At 38.9% G+C, this 22,553-nt stretch overlaps 3 protein-coding genes across 5 annotated transcripts; 1 reads left to right on the forward strand and 2 right to left on the reverse strand.

Annotated features, from left to right (window-relative positions):
- Positions 1 to 920: 920 nt before the first annotated feature.
- timm44 (translocase of inner mitochondrial membrane 44 homolog (yeast)) lies at positions 921 to 6,560 on the reverse strand. Its single transcript, XM_026345277.1, has 13 exons — positions 6,516 to 6,560; positions 5,937 to 6,041; positions 5,306 to 5,518; positions 5,138 to 5,218; positions 4,862 to 5,011; positions 4,544 to 4,680; positions 4,118 to 4,203; positions 3,596 to 3,688; positions 3,126 to 3,250; positions 2,979 to 3,029; positions 2,757 to 2,846; positions 2,287 to 2,397; positions 921 to 1,701 (listed from the first exon to the last, which is right to left on the reverse strand). The coding sequence occupies exons 1-13, from the start codon at positions 6,543 to 6,545 to the stop codon at positions 1,582 to 1,584; spliced, it is 1,392 nt and encodes a 463-aa protein (XP_026201062.1). The 5' UTR covers positions 6,546 to 6,560; the 3' UTR covers positions 921 to 1,581.
- Positions 6,561 to 6,907: 347 nt separating this feature from the next.
- On the reverse strand, positions 6,908 to 13,996 carry hnrnpm (heterogeneous nuclear ribonucleoprotein M). Of its 3 annotated transcripts, XM_026345254.1 has the most exons (16): positions 13,712 to 13,995; positions 12,788 to 12,969; positions 11,181 to 11,233; positions 10,456 to 10,463; positions 10,227 to 10,320; positions 9,872 to 10,135; positions 9,526 to 9,679; positions 9,377 to 9,426; positions 9,236 to 9,293; positions 8,858 to 8,974; positions 8,729 to 8,776; positions 8,505 to 8,573; positions 8,304 to 8,405; positions 7,610 to 8,172; positions 7,469 to 7,520; positions 6,908 to 7,373 (listed from the first exon to the last, which is right to left on the reverse strand). In XM_026345254.1, exons 1-16 carry the CDS (start codon positions 13,816 to 13,818, stop codon positions 7,210 to 7,212), a joined length of 2,085 nt encoding a protein of 694 aa, XP_026201039.1. In that variant the 5' UTR covers positions 13,819 to 13,995; the 3' UTR covers positions 6,908 to 7,209. The 3 variants fall into 3 exon arrangements, with proteins under 3 accessions (XP_026201039.1, XP_026201040.1, XP_026201041.1); XM_026345255.1 differs by lacking the exon at positions 8,304 to 8,405 and having other exon boundaries at positions 13,712 to 13,996; XM_026345256.1 differs by lacking the exons at positions 11,181 to 11,233; positions 13,712 to 13,995 and having other exon boundaries at positions 7,210 to 7,373; positions 12,788 to 12,914.
- Positions 13,997 to 15,860: 1,864 nt separating this feature from the next.
- On the forward strand, positions 15,861 to 21,633 carry dmap1 (DNA methyltransferase 1 associated protein 1). Its single transcript, XM_026345275.1, has 10 exons — positions 15,861 to 16,294; positions 16,677 to 16,768; positions 17,301 to 17,496; positions 17,671 to 17,829; positions 17,955 to 18,122; positions 18,403 to 18,588; positions 18,915 to 18,986; positions 19,455 to 19,527; positions 19,892 to 20,241; positions 20,938 to 21,633. Exons 1-10 carry the CDS (start codon positions 16,199 to 16,201, stop codon positions 20,995 to 20,997), a joined length of 1,452 nt encoding a protein of 483 aa, XP_026201060.1. The 5' UTR covers positions 15,861 to 16,198; the 3' UTR covers positions 20,998 to 21,633.
- The last annotated feature ends 920 nt before the right edge of the window (positions 21,634 to 22,553 follow it).

Consider the following 22,553-nt stretch of genomic DNA (forward strand, 5'->3'; position numbering starts at 1 on the left):
TGACCTGAACAAGAAAATTCTCTGACCTATATTCTCTGACCTATATTCTCTGACCTTATATAAATCTGTTTGCAATAAATAGTTATGTAAGGGTATATAAGATGGACTTTTAATGGGGTCTAATTGTCCCTGTTATAAATCCAAATGACTCGTCAATGTTTACACTAATTGTCTTAACAGTAGGACACAAAGCAGCCTTCAAAAGTACACAGATATGCAGACAGAGGGGTCTCCTACTCCCATCATCTGACAAATGGGATGAGAAATCAGATACAGATGTGAATACTGGTGAGATCCTGTAAAATGGGTACAACTAACCTCCACTGCTGACATGTCCATGATAATTTGAGTTGTTGACTACAGGCCATTTGGCTCTGTTGTATATAACATGGCACAGAGAGCTCATACACCAGTGGCTTACCATATAATCCTGCACCAGATTCTGTAGACCAAATGATACATTATCACAGAACAGTGGAAATAACTATATACAGTGGCACAAACTGATGCTGATGAGACCAACTGCTGAAGGCACTAGTGACAAAATGTTGAATGTGTCCAAATTAGTCAGTGTAACAGATCTTGCTTTATTCATGTGTAACCTATGGACTAAGGCAGCCATCAAAATAACAGTATTCAGGCTTTGTGTGTGTAGTTTACTTTAAATAAGCAAATTTCACTGAAATCAAACAAATGCTCTACCTCAACTATGGAAATTTAACTGTAAATACTGGAAAGCAGTGTTCTTCCTAAAGGAAGTACTACAATCAACACTGAAATCACACTGGAGGATTTAATCTCAATTATTGTCAGTTCTAAAAAGAATAAAGTGGACTTAAGATCTGAAGTAAGCTCATCCATTGTAGGACAAAGGTAAAATACTCTTGATAGAAATTTAATTTAAAAAATATCTGCTAGTATGAAAAACAGGGGTCGTGTTTATTTTTCATAATAAATATAGACTTTCTTACAGTTTAACAATTACATTGGACAATTATCATACAAACAAGGGTCGAGCAGATCACAGATTGGCCACCAATGCTGCTTTAAAGAAGAAGAGAGGGGAGAAGGGGATGACTGAACAGACAAAAGGGGCACAGATGTCTGAGATAGTTAGGAAAATGTTGAGATGCTCAGTTCATCTTCATCTTTTGTGATATTCATAATAAAAGAGCTGAACGTAAGTTAACTTCATTTATCCCTTTAATGCCAACAACAACTGTCCTGAGCTACACAAATTCAATAAATGGATAACCATGTAAGCATTGCAGACAGCCCAGTAGATTCAAGTTGTTGTAGTCTACCACCCTCTAGTGTGAGTCAAAGGAACTGTGCCAATCTCAAAGGAAACTGCAGTGACTGCAACGAAGGCCAGCGTAGCAAAAAGAGACAGTGAAGCACCAAGTGTTGAGCGCTCCAGTCTTCTAAATGTTTGTGTTTGCAGAGACACCATGCCCACTTGCCTGTCCCTAACAACCACATGCTTTCTTTCACCCCTTTTGTCCCAGTCTGCTCCAGGGCCTGCTCAGGTACACCAAGTTCTCTCTGTGGATGAATGCATTTTGTGAATATCAAAGAGTCTTAGAGGATTTGTTCGGTGCTAGAGGCAGAGATGTCAAGTAGTCTCCAGGCAGCATATGGATTGAGCTCCTCCTGATCTCGACATAGAGCCCACACGTACATCATCCTGAGCACTTTGTCCTGGAGGAAGTAAAACAGATGCTCGGTTGTTCTTAATTTCTATAAAATCGAGCACAGATGCACTTTGTAAATGTGATCCATTGTGTTTATGTTATGTCATGTAGAGCATTATATATATGACTTCCTGACATTATTTGGGGTCTGTTATTTAACATCCAGACATTAGGATTCACATGACATAACTCAGTAAAACCCTAATTAATCCTCTGGCACTAGTCTTTCAATCAAACATTTTGGGGAGGCCAACTACATGGACTGAGTGGATACCATGACCATGTCTCATGAGGTGCCCTGATGGTAACACATAGCTCATTTCCAGCTCAAAAAGTTTTTGTTGGGCTACAGAGAACAGAGACATACCTATATTTGTGCCAGCTACAGTCATGTTTTGTGTAATATTAAGGAAGAATCGTAATGTCAGAATCAATCATCCATCCATTCTCCTAACCGCTTGTCCTCTCAGAATTAAAATAATTTTCAAAGATCAATAACATTACAAGACATACATTCTACAGCATATTCTTATCCCAAACATTTTCGACCAAACCAAGGTGTGTGTTTTGTGTTCTTGTGTGTGTTACTTACAGGGTCTCCCTCCACGACCTCTCCCTTGGTGTTTCGAATCACCATAACTAACTGAGCCTGGAAGGTGATAATCAACACTGGACCCTGGTCCATCATCTTCCCCATTGCCAACTGGAGAAGGAGATACACGTGTAAGCTAAACGCGGCTTATACGTTAAGGATAAGAACCTCAACACGGTATGAACACAACTCACACCACTGAGATTTTCTTGCCTTGGCTATATAAACACCACACTCCATACACACACAAAAAAAAAACAAATTGTTTAAATCAAAGCAAAAAACTGCTAAATGAAAAGACTCCTAAGAGCCTATATTTTAAAGTTTGTTCATTACAGCTTGGGAACTCATTTGGTTTGTCAAAACTATTCTAACGTTACTCACTATTGCCAAAAGCTCAGGTGCTGAAGAAGATCACTACTTCGGAATACTACTACCTAAAGAGTCATTATAAATCTGGAGTAACTTACATCAATATTGTCTATGTCCAGGATCTTAGAGTGGAACTGAAGTCCCATGGCCTTGGCTTGCTGAATTGGGTGTGCAAGCTGGCTGTATGTCTACAACACACAAAGAAAAAATAATAAAAATAACATTTGTAAAACTGTCAATTAAGATACTAACTACCATCTGCAGGTCAATGCTGAAGAACATATCACTGTATTAAAGACAGTGTGTGAAAAATGTTATACCGCTTCATAACACCAGTCCTTCAGCACATCCAGCTCTCCCCTGATCATCGCCTGCAAGATGACAGAACATATAGACAGAAAATACTTGACAGACTCTGGCATGTCTAAATTGAAGCTAGTATCAACATTGTTCGCGGTCAAACATACCTCCAGTATATTTGGGATGATATCTCGTTCGCACTGCTTGAGGAAAGAATCTTTGTCAAAGGATGGATCCACCTTCAAAATCTCTGTCAGTACCTCAGACATCTCTGTCTTTGAAAACAGCCCACCTAAGCATGGTGCACACATGGACATGAAGGAGAGTGTATAACAACAGTAGATTTTTGAAGGTGAACTAAAAAAAGAAAACAAGGTGTTTAGAATAAAAACTCAAATGCAGATTTGCATTGAATATCTTAAAACTACTACTATTATTAACTATTGTACTATCATACAGTATACTAACTACTAAAATCGGTTAACATGGTTATAAGTCACCTTCATGAAAATATCTAATGCAGATTCTAAAAATAAGACAGGATTTTCAGTACCTGCTCAGTTGTATCATCTCTAATATGGTTTCATTAGATCTTTCAATGTGATTATTATAGACTATCAAGTCAGAGATTTCTCACCTATAAGGTCGGTCATCTTATCAGTAACAGCGCGAGATGCTCTGATGAAGGCATTGTCACTCTCATCATATTTCATCTTCATCTCAAAGAACCCTACAGTAAACATAACAATGAAGTAGGTCAGACTTGAAATTGAAAGATGAAGCTACCATTTCCTCTGCACACACTCACACACACACAAACACACACAACCACACCCGAATAATTATTTTAAATCATTAAGTGCTTTGAAATACATATGTTAAAACCACCAGCAGGAGGCTTCAGCCAGACAAGTAACTGAAAATGACACATAGGTCCCAACACCAGACCCTGCAGAGTAAAAGATGCTTCGGCTGCAACAAGAACTATGGAAATCTACACAGATAACAACAATAAATCAGACAATGTTTCTAACCTGCCCAATCAAAATTAATCATTAAACTTGTTTTTCTAACTGTGCATAATATGCAGTAAATAAGCCAGTGATGTAATTTTACACATTCTCAGTCAAGTCAAAGACACAGATCAGTTATTCCTTACTGTTGAAGACTGCATTGTTATCCTTGAAGTCCTTCCACTGTTGGTACCATTTTGAGTCTTTGTGTAGCACCATACCCATGGCTTCCCTGAAGAACACACAAAAAAAGCTTCAAACATCACATTTGATCACATCAACCGAAAGAAGAAACAATAAAACAACAAACTAAACTAAATCCATAAGAAACACTGGGACTACTAAAGACTCTCTTATGTTGCGTCTATCTCTGCAAACCTTTATGTCTTAGTAATCGTCCCCGTGGATTCAGGTACATTAAAAAAATTCCTACTTCAAAAATAATTAAGTCGATCTCTTCCTATCTGACCATATGTAAGTCTGATTAGCCTGTTTGAGGCGATGTCAGTGTATAATCTATCTGGGAACCTGAGAGGATTGCCTTCACAGTAAAGCAGAGGACACTCACGTACTCGTTGGCTTCGAAGACCTTGTTCTCATCCCCGGCCCCCTTGGAAGAAAACTCACTCCTCTTTCTGAGTCTGGCAGGAGGCCGATAAGGGCCAGTGTGACCCAGGTCACCAATCTCTTTCTTTACACTCTCCATGCCCTGATGTTAAATAAACAAATAGTAGAAGAAAAAAATGAAAAAAGGTTTCATTATTCAGGCTCAGCACGAAATAGACATTGTTTGCAACTAATAAAACTTAGTTATAATATATTATTTACTATCTACAGTTTTACGCCGAGATATCTGTATTCACTGCATGTAAAGTGTAGTAACTGCATACCTGAGATATTGCCCTGAAGGCACCACTCTTCCCCAACATCTCTCCACTCTTGGAGACACTCTCTGCAGAAGTCTTGGCTGTTTTGGCTGCTTCCTCCATTCCCTCCTTGATTTTCTTCCCAATTTCTGTTCGACTGACCTCATCTATCCCCTGTACACAAACATGGATGCACAGACAACTTATAAGAGTGGATTCATCAAAGTGAAGAACATAACAACGATATCATAGGACTGTCAAAAGAAAGGCTTCATCTGATTGGGATTTGTATGACATTACCTCTTTAACTGTCTCAGAGATGTTTCCCAACTTTTTTTTCAGAATCTCAGATGTCTTTACTGTTTCAGATTCTATAGTTTTCTGGGAGGCAAACAGATGGAGTGAGCAGTTGCAAAAAGTATACAAGATAAACAAAGATAGAAATAGTGTATCTGGCTGTATACTAACATATTTCCTTCGGGCTTGTTTCAAAGCGTCTGACTCTTCCAACTTTTTGGCCTCTTCCCGAAACTTCTTGATACTTTCTTTCATTTCCTTGTTCTTGTTTAGCTCCTGCTTCAGGTTGTCGAGAAACTCCCCCAGGAAACCTTTTCTGCCACCACCCCTTTCCCCTGACATATACCTTACCTGCAGGAAGGGTGACCGAGGCACATTACATATCTAAAACAGAAAAAACAAATAAGATTCATTTGTTTCAAGGTGGAGTAGATGAACCACATTTGTGTTGATTCTGTTGATTCTGATTATTTGTTCATCTGCTCATACCTGCAGGGCAGATATACACTATTGCTTAACGTCTTCATAAACTTTAATTGGGAAATTTCTTTGCAAGTAAGTTCATGGTATGAACAGAACCTTAATGTCTGTTTCAAAGCAAAATGCAACAAGGCTTGTTGGTGCTGAAAGCTCAATATAACACTTACTCTCTTGTAAGTCGCTTTGGTTTAAAGCGCAAAATGACTAAATGTAAATGTCATCCTAACCTAACACAAAGAAATGTCTTCAGAGACAACAAATCAACTTCAGCTTAACCAGAAAGACACATGTAGCTATCACAGCTTGTGTGGAGTGTTTGTACCTGAGAGGAGCTTGTGAAGAACCCACGTATCCTGTAGACACGGTGTCTGTTGTGAAGTAGCAGGAAAGAGGAAGGGAATACTAGCAAGCCTCTTCTTACACATGCCTGAACAAAGGAACACAAACTTGGTTTCAAACTTCAGCAATCTACCAACAGACTAACTCTGATGATTAGCAATAAACTTAAGGAATCCAATCATGAGAATGGCATGTTCTTTGTGATGAAGCAGTATTACAGACTGATTACTACGTTTGTGGTTGATAGAAAGAACCACTATTCATTAGAAGTGATAGAAAGACTAGAAAACATGTCTACATAAGTCCAACTCTTGCCTGGCAACTTTAATTTAGCGATTAAAGCTTGAGCGTCAAAGTCCAAACACCGCTGTCCTATCTGTACACTCAGAGCTAACTTAGCAAGCTAACGCTAAGCTAGCAGTCATTCAGAAATAAAATAAAAACATGGACTCGTGAAACAACTGATAAAACAGACAGTTTTAAAATAACGTGTACGTCTTCCTGTTATTATTCGGGGATGTTTGGGTGCAGATCTTTACAACGAAATGTTCCAAGCGCTCACCTGATAACACTGACACAGGGGGGCCGCCATCTTGAATGTAGTGCCCGTGACCTTCTTCCGGTGGTGACCTTCCATGTGCGCGAGCCTAGGGTCTTCAGAGCTCGTGGGATGCCTGTACAGATGAGTTCGCTCGTGCTCTTTGCCTCCAAATATTGTTCAAATTAGCATTTAGCATCACTCTAGTGAAACAATTCAAGGATATAACTCTTTAAAACTCTGCAAGTGCATTGTGAAGCGAACCGACCAGCGTCCACGGAGCCTCCAGCCTCTTAAGAAAGTGTCTATATCATTTTGCTGGACGGATGAAGGACTCCGCTACAGTTGGCATCATAGCTATAAGCTAATACTTATCATTCACACACTCTAACAAGTGATGACACAGAAAGGATAAATAATTCGAAACACTAAGGTTTATTTATCAAAACACATTAAAGAACAAAGGCAATGAAAGGAAGCCTGACAGGAGAAAAAAAAATTTGGTCTCTTTAAAAAAAGAAAAAAAAAAAAAAAGTAAAATTTCAGAACTAAAACACTTTCATTGTTACAAAATGCTAACTAAAATAACATTTTGACAGCTACAAATATCTAACAAACCAAGTAAATATGGTATGAATATGCAGAAGGGTGATTCAGATGATACAGAGCATTCAGACAGAGACTATATGAAATGTGAGCTGTAAAACAGACAAATAACTTATGCATTCCTATCAATCCTAACATCAATCTCTCTTCCATTCAGCCGATAGCCATTCATGGTCCGGCATGCACGCTCAGCCGTTTCAGGGTTGTCGAAGCGGACTACGCCACAGCCCTTGGACTTTCCATTCTCCATTTTAATATCAGCATACTGAACCATGCCTGTGCAGGGATGACCGAGAAGAATAACAATATTGTAAGTAATTTTAACAGAAAATGGAAAATATTGAACCTTTGTAAAATGTAACTACTCTTACCACATGTATTGAAGGTATCCTTCAACATCTTCCAGGTAAAGTCAAAGGGCAGCTGGAAAAAAAAAAAAAATTCAAAATTTAATCAAAATTGTAGGTGATAAAGATTAAACTAAATATAACTTCCAGTAAATAAACACCTACATTTCTGACAAAGATCTGACATCCCTTCCTGACATTGCCTCCCCCAGTGCCAGGCCCACCAGCTCCAGCTCCTCCAAAGGAATTCCCAGCAAAGCCACGATCTAGATCAGAAGAGCGATCAAACTGGCCACCTACACCTCCAGACCCCATCCGGTCCATGCCAGAGCCCATGCGATCAAGGCCGCCAGAGGGGAAGCGGTCGAAGCTGCTGCCCATTCTGTCAAGCCCAGTGTTGCCCATGCGATCCATATTCATTGGGGAACTAAAGTCCAGGCCAGAACCCATGCGATCTAAACCAGATGGGCCTAAGCGGTCAAACCCAGTTGGGCCAAGGCGGTCCATGCTGGAGCTCATACGGTCCAGGCCAGGTCCTAGCCTGTCCATACTGGGCCCCAGCCGGTCCATCCCAGAGCCCATCCGGTCAAATCCAGACCCCAGCCTGTCCAGGTCAGATACACGGTCCATCCTTTCCATGCCCATCCGGTCCATCCCTGCCATGCGGTCCATGCTGCCTCCCAGACGGTCCATTCCAGAGCTCATCCGGTCCATACCCAGGGAGCTCCCTGTAACAATGAGTCAACAATCAGTCGATCAATAAATCCATAATTAGCACACATTCACCTGTCTGGGCCGACGTGAACATTACATCGGATGTTTATCATAGTAATTAGAGGAATTTCCTGAAAATACTAACCCATTCCTCTTTCAAAGGAGTCTCCAAAATTATTTCGAGACATTCCCATTTCATTTCGCCCAAACTCCCTGTCAAAAGCACCACCAATCCCCCGGTCCATCTCTAACAACGCAAGAGATTAAACCATTAGAAACATCTAGCAAAACGTGAAAGTCTTCACGTTTGCTTTGGCGTCCTCAATGCATCTCAAACTCTCCTTACCATTCATTCTGCCCATTCCTGAAGAACCAAAACGATCCATGTTGTTCATTCCGCCAAAGTTGTCCATTCCTAGAACACGAGCAACACTTCTTAAAACCAGAAACCAAATACTGCTGTTGATGATCTTATTTAGCTATTCATGATGCAGTTACAGCAAGTGTTTAGTTTATTCTAACAGCAAATGTGACATTTAAGTGAAATATATTGAGGGTTCTTTTACGTACCTCCTCCCATGCGACCTCCCATGTTGCCAAAGCCCATTCCATCCATTCCTACAAATAAGAGTGATGATGAGCCACTGGTTTCACAGGTCACTTTTATTCAAGAACTTAACACACACTTGGCCAAATTACCTCCTGGGCCCATGTTGCCCATGCCTCCGCCTCCACCTCCAGCTCCTCTATTAAGTTGAGTAGCATCTATGGGCTGGCCACCAGGCCCCAGGCCCAAACCAACACCACTCAGACCACCTAGGAGAAATATTTTTTTTTTCTCTTAGCAGGATAGGAATTGTTGTATTTACATTACAATTATTCTTATTATTCTCAAGTTGAAGAAGTAATATTCAATATTTAAATATTATATGCACTACAGTGACTGATATGCAATATAATATGCAACTATCCACTGCAACTAGAAATGTCTGTAAATACAAACCTAATATGATGAAGAATTTTATAAATAATTTGAATTGTATATTTGTTTTTATCCAAGTTAAAGCGAATACTTACGGGGAAGAGCACTAGGTCTCTCAGGTGGTCCGAAATCTTTAGGCAGGGACTTCTCATCCTGAGAAAACAATCCACAATAATACATTCAATGTTCTCAAATCATTGTATTCATCAACAGACAGAAAGGGTTAGGCAACATACCAGTTTGACATGCATGACCCTGTTGAACAACAGCTGCCCATTGAACATAGCTGTGAAACCATTAAGGAAAACGAGAAATCCAAAAAAGAAATACATTTTATGCATAGCAGTTTAAAAAGTATGCCAATCAAAACTTTTCAAAAGGATACAGACAGCTTGGACTGCTTCAATGGGCATATCGAATGTTACTGTGCCCATGCCTCTGCTTTTCCCATCTTTGTCTTCAAGAATGTCAGCTCTCACCACCATGCCTGCCATGCTGAAAACCTCTTTCAGCTTCTTCCAGCCAACTTTGTAGTCAAGCTATAGAAACAAGAGCAACTTGAGTAATTAATAATAAAATTTACTCAATTTATTAATGTAGGTATGAATAAACTTTTAATTGGTTAAAATTTCTCCAGTGTTTATGTCCACTCTACATCAAATTTTCAAATACATTTAGATTTTCTGGATGGATTTACAAAAAAAACAAACACACACAACAGGAAGCCTTACATTAGCAACAAAGACCGTGCTGCCAATCCTCCCAGCCTGAAGACCATGGATGATCTCATTGGGGATATTGGGGTTGTTCATCAGGCTTGGAGGAATGTTGACCATTGAGCCATTTGGACCAGGGCCCATTCGATCCATGTTCATGCGATCCATTCCACCCATTCCACCCATCCCTCCCATGCCTCCTATTCCGCCATGTGCTCCTGGAGGGCCTCCACCTTGAGACTTGCTGATTTCCCTCTGAGCAATCACACCATCAGGATCCTAGCAAAAAGCATTAAAATACCACAATTTCACAACTATCTCAATTGTGTCAAGTCCATAACAAATGTTTTTCATTCTTGCCGTTTCCCACCTCTTTCACTTTTAGGGGTCGTCCATTGAGGTTGTGCTTATTGACCTTCTCCACAGCTTTCTTCATTAGCTCTTCAGTCCTAAACTCAACAACACTGACAAACGCATAAATACCCAGTGAGAACAGTCAACTTAACTAGAATTGCAATATTTAAAATTTTGTCAAATTGAGAGGCACTACCACAGACAACTATAAATGATAAAAAGTAAATTAACAGAACACTACTTACGCACAACCCTTTGTTGAGTGACATCAGAACAGGCCGCACCAACAGGAGTGGGGAAAAAGTCCAAATTAGTAAAAGCAATGGTTATAACAGATATTTTAACTGACACAAAATGTAAGCAAAGTTAAAAAATGTCATGCACATTGAACAGTTTCCAACATCACACAAGCCTACAGGCTTTGCCACAGCTCGCTGCCAAAATAAATTATACTAAGATCTCACATTTTCCCCAGCCACTAACACAATCCAGACAAGTCTGGTGAATATAGAGTATTTTTCCAACATCCAAAGGGAAGAAAATCCACAGTGAAATAGGATTCTCCACTACTAAGACATTGGAGGTGACTTCCAGTAAAGCAGTTCTTCAGAGTGAGTTATATTTAACAACCATCTAACAGCCTTATAACAACCTTTTGCAGTCTAGACCCATTTAATTCATTCGGAGGAAGTCCAGCAACCAAAAGGGACATTGTCGGCTACTGCAATCCCAAAGGATTGGCTACGAAGAAAGCTGAAGTCCTTTTATAAGAGCATCAACCCTCCGGATGGCCTCAAGTCAGTGCCACAAGCGACACCGAATAAAACACACCTCTGGCATAATCACCATTTCACACACTCCACCAGGCTTCTGAATCTGAACAATTCCAAACAATGAAAATAAAGAAACCAAAGCTGACACAGCTTTGTCTAGGATTATTCATATTTTATTTGTATGTATTTTCACTTACCCTCGATTTGCCTTCTGCGTCCATTAAGTGTTCCACGTACGTTACCTCACCCACTACAAATCAGATTCCAGACGACACACACCAAGGGGAGAGAAGCCGAGAGAACAATGGGGGTTTAGAGGAGAAACACACGTAGGGTGGCCAGTGACAGTGAGCTCAGACTGCCAGTCCTGAGCCTTCACCCAGCACCTCAGCAGAAGCACAATACGGTACAGGTCTACAAAAAGCGAGCTTAGGTCTTAAAAATAAAGTCTTCTTAGCCTGTCCTTGTTTGAATTCTCCTGAAGCACCAAAAGCAATAGACTGAGGACAACAACTGTTGAACTGGCCATCAGCATTCCTATTTGGATATAATGCAGTGAACACCACCTTCTACATAAAAATAATTACCGAAATAATTTCAAGTTAGCAAACCCTCAGCCCATTTCATTTCAAACTGCGCATACTTTGTCAAATGTCGCCATTTAAACCTCAGGCTAATGTATCAATACATTTGCCCCATCAGCCAAGCCTTAGAGGAGACGTTCAGCTAGAAAACTAACCATAATGAAGCTCTTACGAGGACAAAAAAACTTCTCTAACAGGAACATGTTCGTAGACATGTTCCTGTGACGCACAATATCAGAATTTTGATTCTGTGTCGACCAGCCACGCTTTCTTTTCAGATCACATATGTTCAATGAATGGACATCAGTGACCAAACCTCTAGAGACAAGGACAGTGCATAAGAAGTTGCTTCATTTTGTAGACCTGTACCCCAAAGAAATCCCCAACGCATAGCCGTTTCTGGCACAACATGGAGATCTGCTGAGAAAACATTTGCTTGTCAAGGTCATACCTAAAAAAGAAAATGCAATTTAACTCCGGTCATTTGTTATAAAACGAATACCAGGCACACCTCTGACACAGGATTGTACCCTTCTTAACAAATGCTTTAGCTTAAGTAAATGCAAATTTTGTGCATTACTTATGATTCATCAAAAGCTGTCCAATACACCATAACTAAGCAACTACTTTCACATGACACATGGAAATCCGTGTAGTACGAGTAAGAAAACTTTAATAAATGCTACAATTCAAAGTTGCTTCATGGCAATTAAACTAATTTGACATGATTCAAAAATGCAGACCAATTTATAAATAATCACAGATCATGTTTTACTGTTAGTCACATGTTGCAGATTTTTCCTTTCTAGAAAAAAGTCAGTTACAGCTAATTACTGTACATTCAATTGTGCATCTCCTGGAGAAGTGCATCTCATTATGCCACTCATGATACCGAGAAGCTGGATATTCACATTATTGCACCAGCTTTACACATTTACAACCTTCACAAAAACCTTGATAGGTTTGAATATTCTCAATAGAAAAATACAGAGTGTGACACCCAGGTCCACCACTAGTTCAGGTCTGCAGCAACTCTTTAGTTAGCAGACAAGAGGGACCTCATCCAAAACCTTGATTCCTCTCAAGCAACACTGTACAACTTATGTCCCTGCACACATTCCCAAAAGCCTTTCAAAGCTGCAGTGGTCAAACAAAATGATCCAGGATCTTTAGGTCTTACCCAATGGTGACTGAGTAGGTCACTTATCTGAATACCTTACCTTTTTCTTTCATCAGGTCTTTCAAGGCTTGCCATTTCACATCATACGGGATGTTGCTGACGAAAACCCTGTATCTTTTGTTTGCATTTCCATAGGGTTCATAGCGGCCGCCTCCTCCTCGCTTCTGAGGTCTTTCCTTTCTGCTTGAATTAGGCTCATGCTTGACCTTCCCATTCAATTCCCTGTGTAAAGAAATGCAAAACAAAAATATCATCAACATGCCTACAAGACAGTCTAGAAATGTACAAACAAAGATTTGTTGACTTAGATTAGTAGAAATTAAAATCAAGGCTACAGGGCAATAACTGTGCACACAACAGGTAAGAATGGTCATTGTAAAAACCCTTAACCAAATAGTAAATAAAGACTAGGTAAATATTCATATACCTAGTCTAATAACTAGGTATGTAGATTATTATTTAGAAATGAGTGAAAATGTGTAAAAGATCACTATTTAGGAAGTCACATTGAGTTAAACTGTGATAATATCCAATAGCTTGTAATCAAGACAACTACGCTTAAGAAGCATGGGAGGGCCGCTTTTTGGACACAACTTTAATAGGCCTATTTAGGATTAAACTAAACCAACCATCTAAAAAATAGATGCCTACAGTAAAACTACGATAGAGAGAAAACGATCTGGCATAAATAAGTAAATCACCGAGTCTAATTTATGTAACGTTAAAATGGATGGATTGGGCCTGTAACTACATAGGCCTCAAACACGCACCACGAAACAGTAGATAAAGGTACATAACGACTAAATCTAAACACACCGTGATCGTTATTATATAGTACGCCATGATTTGAGTGCATCGATTGGAACATTTTCAGTGCTCAAAACGCTTTTTTTTGTCGTGGATAAAGATAACTTAAAGTGGCATTAGCTAGCTAGGTTAGCCAAAGCCAACAAAGGAACCATACCCCTGCTGCTGCTGCTGTGGCTGTTGCTGCTGCTGTGGCTGCGGCGGCGGTGCCTGCTGTGGCTGGCCTGCTTTCTCGGTGACATTTTCGGCCTGCTCGTTGGACATCTTCCTGCGTAGTTTAGTGTCTTGCTAAATAAAACGGTGCTATTATAAATTATTTTTGTTAATATTAACTAAAGAGTTTGCAAAGATGCCCGTAAAATAATAGCTGCAAGAACCACTCCGTCGAGTACGTCTTCGACACCCGCTAACGAAAATGGCGGAGGGAACGGTCTCCAATGATCTCTAACGGAGAACAAGGCATGCTGGGAATTTTCAAATCGATGACCGTTTTGTGAACATCCGTTCTTTACTTTTCAAAATAAAGGTCAGCACAATTTCTATTTTCAGAATAAGAGAGCCTTGAACGCTGAAAGAAATAATTTCACTAAAACAATAACAGGCTTAATATGGGCTCAGTGTTGTCCCAGTTATTAGTAGTAGGCTATGTAAGATGAAGGAAAGTTGGGCTTTAAGAATAGACTATATAGTTGCAGATCAAGGAAGACTATATTCATGACACCAGTTTAACAATGCTCTCTTTCTCGGTCAGGTTCCTACATGAACAGTGAAAGATGTTTCATGTTGCAACTGTTCCTACAATACACTCACTGGCTGTGAATTGATCCTTTCTTAAATTCCTGACAATGTAGGCGAGGAGACAAAATACATAGTCCTAGTTCTGAAGTAAACCTATTCAACTTTGCAAGGCTAATTTGTTTTTTTTTTAACAAATCAAATTAATAAGGTAGCAAAGATTATCCCAAGTCTTTTTAGTAGTCTATAAAACTCCCACATTGTGTTTACTGTGTAGTTGCAAGACAAGAAACAAAAATAGATAATTTAGTTTTTAAAAGGCTGTGACCTTGGAAGAAATTCACTTGATGTAAATTTGAAAGGTTGAAACAGCACAGAGGGAGGATTGTGTACTTTGTCCCATCACTTACACATAAAGCATATCTTGGATGGCTCTCCTAATTGAGAACAGAAGGAATTATTGCTAAAGGCAAAACATGTATTGCTGTAACTTTTTTTTTCGTACTGTTTTTAGACACAGTTGAACATTTTTAACTGGTCCTTTAATGGCTTTAATGGCTAGTAAGTTGGAGGGTTTTTATTTTGATGCTATTGTGCTCACCTGTACAATCACCTCAAGAAAATCAGAAACACTAGTAGGCAAAGTAGCTAGGTTATACTTACAGAACATATCAAAGCAGCCAATTTTGGATTTTTATTTATTTTATTTATTTTTTGTGGCAATCCCTTGCCATGCTGATCAACTGTTTTTTTTCCAAACTTTTGCTTGTTGTCTTGTAGGTGCATGTTCTTTGTTGAGGAATAAAAGGTTTTAATGGTTAGACTTTATATGTATACCACTCAAATCTGTTCTCGTGTACTCACTGATGAATTCTGTTTTTCTTCATGAAGCTCCAAATTATGAAGCATGGCTTTTTGAACAGAGGAAAAGATTGTTTAAAATGACATTATCCTGCTTTTCTCGAATTTTCTAAAACAATAAATACTACTATATATTCTATAATACACTATACTATATTACCTAATTTGGCAGACTTACAAAACAAACTTACAAATGCAGAACACACACACTGATAACTGCAGAGCTGTCATGTAGGGCACTGGCCTGGACTGACAGGAGCAACTCAGTATCGTCTTCTCCAAAGAAACAAATGACATGGATGAAAGGGAGGAGCTGGGGATCAAACTACCAACCCTGGGATTAGAGGAAGATGACTCATTCTACCTCCTGAGACACAGCTGTCTTCATTATTGTATAACTAAATGTGTTAATATGTGTCAGCTTTAACAGAATTTCAGGATGGAGACATTTAAAAAAAATTAAATTTAGCTAGATCAAATGATGTTGTGTCTTGTTTTTTTTTTTTAAGAGAGCTACTAAAGGTTAGTGTTAATAATCAGTGTTTTATATTCCAGAAAAGATCCTTGTTGTTTTTTTTTTTTATCTCTATGTTGCTCTAAGATAAACTATGGGTTAAAATGTTTATTTAAATTCTACAATGCACCACCAGACCTCAAGGGGGCGACAGTCAATTCTTGACTAGCTCAACAACATCAGCGGAACCGGAAGTAGTGTCTCGGTTGTCAGCTACTGCTTACCATCACCTAGCCTTAACAATAGGCTGCAATCTTTAAAACTAGCGTTATATATATAGTATTCATAGGTATATAAAAGCGTTTCGGTAATATTAAGAAGTACACTTTATAAAGTAGTTACTTTGTTTTTTTGCGGCTTTGTATAAACGTATCATTACCTAGAAATGATAACGTTAGCGTTAGCTTTGAAGTTAGCTAGAAACGGAATAATTGACCAGTAACGTTATCGTAATACTCATGTGAGCTGTGAATGAATGAACCGTATTTACGTTTAACAGGGTTTGAGAAGCGTTAATTAACAACATATTAAGCCATGGCTACAGGTGCAGATGTCAGAGATATTTTGGAGTTGGGCGGAGGGGATAACGACGGTCCCATCAGTAAGAAAGACCTCATCAACTCAGACAAGGTGAGAGATGATGACCCATAATGATGTATCTCCCAGTACTCACATACTGTCCTCAAAAGGCTTTTTACAATCTGTTAGGAAGGGAACTTGAAGTTGATGAAAGTTATCTTAAGACCTATTGATATGACTCTCGCCTTAACATACACTTAAAACTCCAAGTTGAGTCATGGTTCTTTCTCCAAGTGGTTTCATCGGACTGGTGATAACTCCACCTGGATGACTGAGAATCTTTACAGACAAGCCCCAAACATGTCAATACAATTGTTTTTGAAAATTTAGCACAACATTCAAGATTCAGATTCAAACCACTGTGATCACATCAATTCACTTCAAATATTTTGTTGTTAATATAATAATAAACCTTCTCCATTACCTGTCCCAGAAAAAATCCAAGAAGACAACAGAAACGCTGACCTTCAAGAGACCAGAGGGAATGCACAGAGAGGTCTATGCTCTGCTCTATTCAGATAAGAAGTATGTGTTCCTTTCTTAAAATTATAGGCTTGTCCCGGATTACTTGTTGCAGTTTTTCTCTGCATCATAAAGTCATTAAAATCCTTGGGGGAGCAACTAGGTTGAAAATTATAAATATAGTAATTATTGTTGATGATACATTGAGAAAATAGAGGCAGCATGACAACTACAGTTATTTTCTAATGTTTAAACTAGAATCTAAAACCAATGACCGCTAGGTGAGTGGAATAGTAAGTTTTCATTATGAAGTCCCAGAGAAAGGGAGGGATTGTCAGTTGTAGAGATTTCACTGTATTTTATTTAATGTGTCTTTATAGCTAAAAACTTAGGCTGCATATTCCTTTCATTTGGTACATTGCATAGGTGTTTTGTTCCTTAGGCAAGACCCCCTAACACTTACCCTGCCTTTTTACCTTGTACCTCACTTTAAGTCACCTTGAATAAAAGCGTCTGCTACACGTAAATGTAAATGTTCTCCAAAATGTTCTCCTGCTAAGCTTTAACAAAGAATTATTTTCCTGTTAATCTCCAGAGATGCACCACCTCTGCTGCCTAGTGACACTACTCAGGGCTACAGAACAGTCAAAGCAAAACTTGGCTGTAAAAAAGTGCGTCCCTGGAAGTGGATGCCTTTCACAAATCCAGCTCGCAGGGATGGCGCCATATTCCACCACTGGAGACGTGTGGCAGAGGAAGGCAAGGACTACCCTTTTGCCCGCTTCAATAAGGTAAGGATAACTGCGTTCTCATTCTAAGTTTAGTCAGTCATGCAAAAAACAAACAAAAAGCATGCATTTTAATGTCTTCCTGTCCTGTCACCTTCTTTTCAAATGTATACTCTCACTTAAAAAAAATCTTCCTAAACCTCAGTATTCTTTCTGTTCTTCTGTTTGCCTTCATAGACTGTGCAGGTACCAGTGTACTCAGAGCAGGAATATCAAATGCATCTCCATGACGATGGCTGGACTAAGGCGGAGACAGACCACTTGTTTGATCTGTGCAAGCGCTTTGACCTGCGCTTTATTGTTGTCCATGACCGTTATGACCACCAGCAATACAGAGTAATTATTCAGTCACTTGCCTTCACTACTCATGTTTTCTTTCATTGAAGATAAATGGCAGAAATAGTAATCATGTAACTTAATGTACATATTTATATTAACATTCTTTCAATTATGTTTTACAGAAACGTTCTGTGGAGGACCTAAAAGAAAGATATTATAGTATATGTGGTAAACTGACAAAAGTCCGTGCAGCTTCAGGGACAGAGCCCAAGATCTACATCTTTGATGCCGGCCATGAAAGACGTCGCAAAGAACAACTGGAAAAGCTCTTTAATCGCACACCTGAACAAGTTAGTAACATTGTGATTCGATTTTTATTTGGATTATTATTTGAATATATTTTTGATTAAACTTTGTTAACTGAAATGTTCCCTATCAGAGATGATAAGCAAGTTGTTGAGGATGGGCAGTTATAATTGCAGTTATTTATACAGCAATGCATTCTGTGAAGAAAAAAAAAATATTGTGTTTTTTTTTTTCCATTTAATATTTTTAAATATTGGCAGCGCTTGTAGGACTTTTGCCAGCCTTTTTAATATTAAGATTGCACTTCTCTTGTTTTTCCTGCAGGTGGCAGAAGAGGAATATCTTATTCAGGAGTTAAGAAAGATTGAGAATAGAAAGAAAGAGCGTGAGAAGAAGGCCCAGGATCTACAGAAACTCATTAAAGCTGCTGACACAACCACAGAGTTAAGGCGAGCAGAAAAGAGGGTTTCCAAGAAGAAGCTCCCACAAAAGAGAGAAACAGAAAAACCGGTAAGATGTATGTTATTAAAAGCATCAAGTAAAGAACAAGACAACCATTTGTACCTGAGAAATATTTACCAGCAAATTAAAGCATAGTTTAAATTGCTTTTATTATTAATAGCTAATGATGCTTAACCAAGGATCATATCATCTAATGCACTCAGATAGGTAATACAGAGCTGAGTTCCAGTATTTTCTGTAGTTTTTTAATATGATATTTTGTATTATTTTTATGGAACAACTTTATCTCAAAGAAACTGATGAAGCCCTTTTGTCTGCATTTGTGAATAGATATGTCATATCTCGTCTCTTATAAGATAATTATTTTTATTTAGGCTGTTCCAGAGACTGCAGGCATTAAGTTCCCTGACTTCAAATCAGCGGGAGTCACACTGCGCAGTCAGAGGGTGAGTACAGCTAGATCATGCTGAGGCATTAAAATTACAAAAAATATTATTAATATTTTAGTGAATTTTAGCGAAGCTTGACCCTACAGTTGATGTATGTGGGAAACGAGAGTGTCTGACTTGAGCTGGCTGTCTCTCATTAGTACTGTGATGATTAATTGTATTACTGAGTAGCTAATATCTCTAAGATGTAGCAAGGGGACTCTTATTCATCTTCAAGACTGATGAGGAGCTGCCGCTCTCTATGGAAAATGCATTAGCATGGCTAAAGAAGTGTAGTGCCCCTCTAGCTAATCCGTCAGACAGAGTTCAGTGGATAAAGACATTTTGATCTGGCCTGCTGAAGTGCATTTCATACGAATTAAAGCCCTGAGGTGCAGCTGTTTATTCTAATATCCCTGGCACCTTAAATCACATTCTAGTGTGTGTTGGTGTGTGTGTCTCACTATGTGTTTATGTGTGATTCAGATGAAATTGCCAAGCTCAGTAGGGCAGAAGAAGATCAAGGCCATTGAGCAGATCCTGATAGAGCAAGGAGTGGGTGAGTGTGAATAAACATTTACAATCTAATGTTTCAAACTTTGCATTTTGAACACTTTTCCGAAGCAGACTTATTTATTATATAACTGAGTATTGGATATTAATACAACAGGGATAAATAAAGTTTATCTTTATTTTGAATGCCAAGCATTTAAAGAAATATTTAAAATTATCTGAAATATGTATATATAGAAAATAAGACAGCATTTCAGTCTACATAAGAGATGCTGGTGGATCTGATGACACTAAGTTAAAGATAAAGCTTTACTTTTGTGTTTACTATACCAAGAATGTACTGAACATACTGTTTTAAAAAACCCTGTACCAAAAATCATCTTTATCCTTATGTCTGTTTTTGGATCCAGATCTCAACCCCATGCCCACTGAAGAGATTGTACAGATGTTCAATGAGCTGCGTAGTGACCTGGTGCTGTTGTATGAGCTAAAGCAAGCCCACAGCAATTGTGAATACGAACAACAGATGCTGCGTCACCGCTATGAGGCACTACTGAAGGCCGGCAGTGGAGGCGGATGTGGAGGAATAGGGGCTGGACCAATTGCTGTTCCACAGGTTGGGGAACTCAGTGCCACCAACAGCATTACAGCATCCACCCCAGGAGGTGAAACTCAGTCCTGGCCCAGTGTAGACGACATCAAAGTGGAAGCCAAGGAGCAGATCATCGATGTTGTGGGAGCACCACTAACTCCAAACTCAGTAAGTCTATACAGTGTACACCCAAACCCTTCAGACCATCACCAATAACTTGGAGATCTCTCTCTGCCTATTGAGAAATAATCAATTATTGCAAATGATAAGTAAAAAAAAAAAAAAAAAAAACAAGTTTGCATATTTAAGTAGCCAAAGTGTTGCTAAACCCTGTCAAAAACATTGTATCATGTCTATAAAAGTGCATTATAAAGATGAAACCACTTACTGGTACCAGTACTAGTGAAAAGGCATTAAAACACAGATTGAGAATATTAAGAACACATTTGAAGTTTGGAATTGATGAAACACTAATAGAAATCACTTAGCTATATTTAAGGAACTGTAGGATCACTGATATTGGTCATTTAAACATAGATACTGGTAGATAAAGACAGCTGGCTACTCCAGATGTTCTGCTTGGAGTCTCAATGAGTTAGCAGTGACAAGCACAGCAGTTCAATGCAGATTTCAAGTTGATAGAAAGAATGAAAGTAAAACAAACACAATTGCTGCTTCTGTAATTGAAACCCACTACCTTCCTTACTTCTTAGAATTGAAGCATGTAATTTATTAGTATGGCCACCTTGCCTTGCGGTTTAACAAGTATATTTTAGAAACTGGTAAATTAATATGATCATTAAAAACACAAGAGGAGGAAGTACCTGTTACACCTTTATGTGACTTTTGTTTATTATGCTGCAGCGCAAACGGAGAGAATCAGCATCCAGCTCATCTTCAGTGAAAAAGGTGAAGAAACCCTGATGAGAACAACGGGGACACGGAGGAGGTTGTCGGTTACTCTGATCACAGTGAAGACACCCACATGTTTATTTGGGACAAGATAGACACAGGAGAAGGACATATCACTGCCCATTTACGTAGAAGCTCAGTGATTCACATATACAGATTTTCATGTACTAATGAGACTTCTCCAGCCCCTCCCCATCTGACCTGCCCGGCATCTTTGTGACAAAGGCAATAACTGAGTGACATTTCATTCCATTACTGCTCGTCTCCCTGCCTTCACCATTGCTCTGGCTTGGATGAGGCAAGATCAACTGTAAATTGCCAAGCTGGGCTAATCGAGACACGGGGAAGACGGTGGGAATGACTGGGTAATTGAAATGAATTGGAATGAAAGAAGAGACTGTGGGAGTGGGAGGACCTCTAGCCGCAATGTTCATTTGACCCCATCTGAGGTTTTTTCACAGCCTAATCATGTCATGATGTTTACTGGAAATGTCTTTGCTTTAGCCTGTAGTACCAGCATCCCTCCTCTAGGTCGAGATGGGTGCTGCTTCCATCTGCTGCTGTTTTGCGTTAGACTGATTTGTGTTGTTTGTCCTCAGGTGACCTTGAAGATGCTTTAGTCAATAAACCTCATTGTTTTTTTTCTCACTCAGTGTTAATGCAGTTTTGTTCCCTTTCATCTCCTTCTCATCTGTCACTGTTTCTCTGGAAAGCAATCTTAACATAGAGGTAATTAGTGTCGAATACACATTTGCCTTTCCAAATGAAGGAAATTGTAGGATCGTGATATTCTTACCTTACCTGTCGTCTAAGTTAAGTGACGAGTAATGACTTCATTAATATGATAATTAAGCAGTGATCATTGTTACTTCATTAGATTCCCTCCTGATAATATTGCTAATTGCGTGGCAATTTTGTCATTTAGCCCAGTTAGACATTAATTTCTATGCACATTTTGAATATATTTTCCCAGAATAGGGAAGTACTGTGACCCAGGCATATTATGTGTATTTATTTATCTAAATTTATGTATTTTTCATACATTTCAGGTGCTGTGATAAGCGGGCAATCTTCAAATTACTTTACCTTGCAGTCTGACATTTTTGGGGTATTTATATGTTGCTTATCACATCACTTCTCTCACCAAAACCTTTCAAAGGTTACTTAAAATGCTTTTTGGATTACAAATGAAGGTTTAATCATATGAACTTAACTTAAAATCTTGTCCTGTTGCTACATCTTGAAATCAATTTTGGTTTGTATAGTGTGTTATTAAGCTATCGTGACCTGAACGGTCATAGGTGAAACAACTGCAGGAAAGCATCTAAAAGCTGGATCATCATATCACAATCAAAACACATTCATTTACGGTTCTAATAAGCATTGCTAAGATTACAGGAGTAAACGTATTCACACTCTGTAGGCTGTTTGATTTGAGAAAGAGAGAGAAAGAGAGAGAGAGAAGACACATAAACATGGGTAAAATGGATTCTCTGTGTCTATATTTCATGTTGAAAATTGGCTCATAAGTCCAGTGGTTTGATCTATGGAACCCGTCGTTGCCTGAA

This window comes from Anabas testudineus, chromosome 4, assembly GCF_900324465.2.
Source record: "Anabas testudineus chromosome 4, fAnaTes1.2, whole genome shotgun sequence".
Lineage (NCBI taxonomy): Eukaryota > Metazoa > Chordata > Actinopteri > Anabantiformes > Anabantidae > Anabas > Anabas testudineus.

Excerpts from the sequence above, each read along its gene's own strand:
- timm44 (XM_026345277.1), bottom strand. The coding sequence starts at position 6,545 with ATGGCGGCCCCCCTGTGTCAGTGTTATCAG. Across the intron at positions 3,689-4,117 it reads TAACAATGCAGTCTTCAACA|GGTTCTTTGAGATGAAGATG; the intron begins GTAAGGAATAAC and ends TGTTTACTGTAG. Across the intron at positions 3,030-3,125 it reads TCATCCCAAATATACTGGAG|GCGATGATCAGGGGAGAGCT; the intron begins GTATGTTTGACC and ends GTCATCTTGCAG.
- hnrnpm (XM_026345254.1), bottom strand. The coding sequence starts at position 13,818 with ATGTCCAACGAGCAGGCCGAAAATGTCACCGAGAAAGCAGGCCAGCCA. Across the intron at positions 11,234-12,787 it reads AGACCTGATGAAAGAAAAAG|TGGGTGAGGTAACGTACGTG; the intron begins GTAAGGTATTCA and ends TCTGATTTGTAG. Across the intron at positions 8,173-8,303 it reads CTCCTTTGAAAGAGGAATGG|GGAGCTCCCTGGGTATGGAC; the intron begins GTTAGTATTTTC and ends TCATTGTTACAG.
- dmap1 (XM_026345275.1), top strand. The coding sequence starts at position 16,199 with ATGGCTACAGGTGCAGATGTCAGAGATATTTTGGAGTTGGGCGGAGGG. Across the intron at positions 17,497-17,670 it reads CTTTTGCCCGCTTCAATAAG|ACTGTGCAGGTACCAGTGTA; the intron begins GTAAGGATAACT and ends TTGCCTTCATAG. Across the intron at positions 18,589-18,914 it reads AGAGAGAAACAGAAAAACCG|GCTGTTCCAGAGACTGCAGG; the intron begins GTAAGATGTATG and ends ATTTTTATTTAG.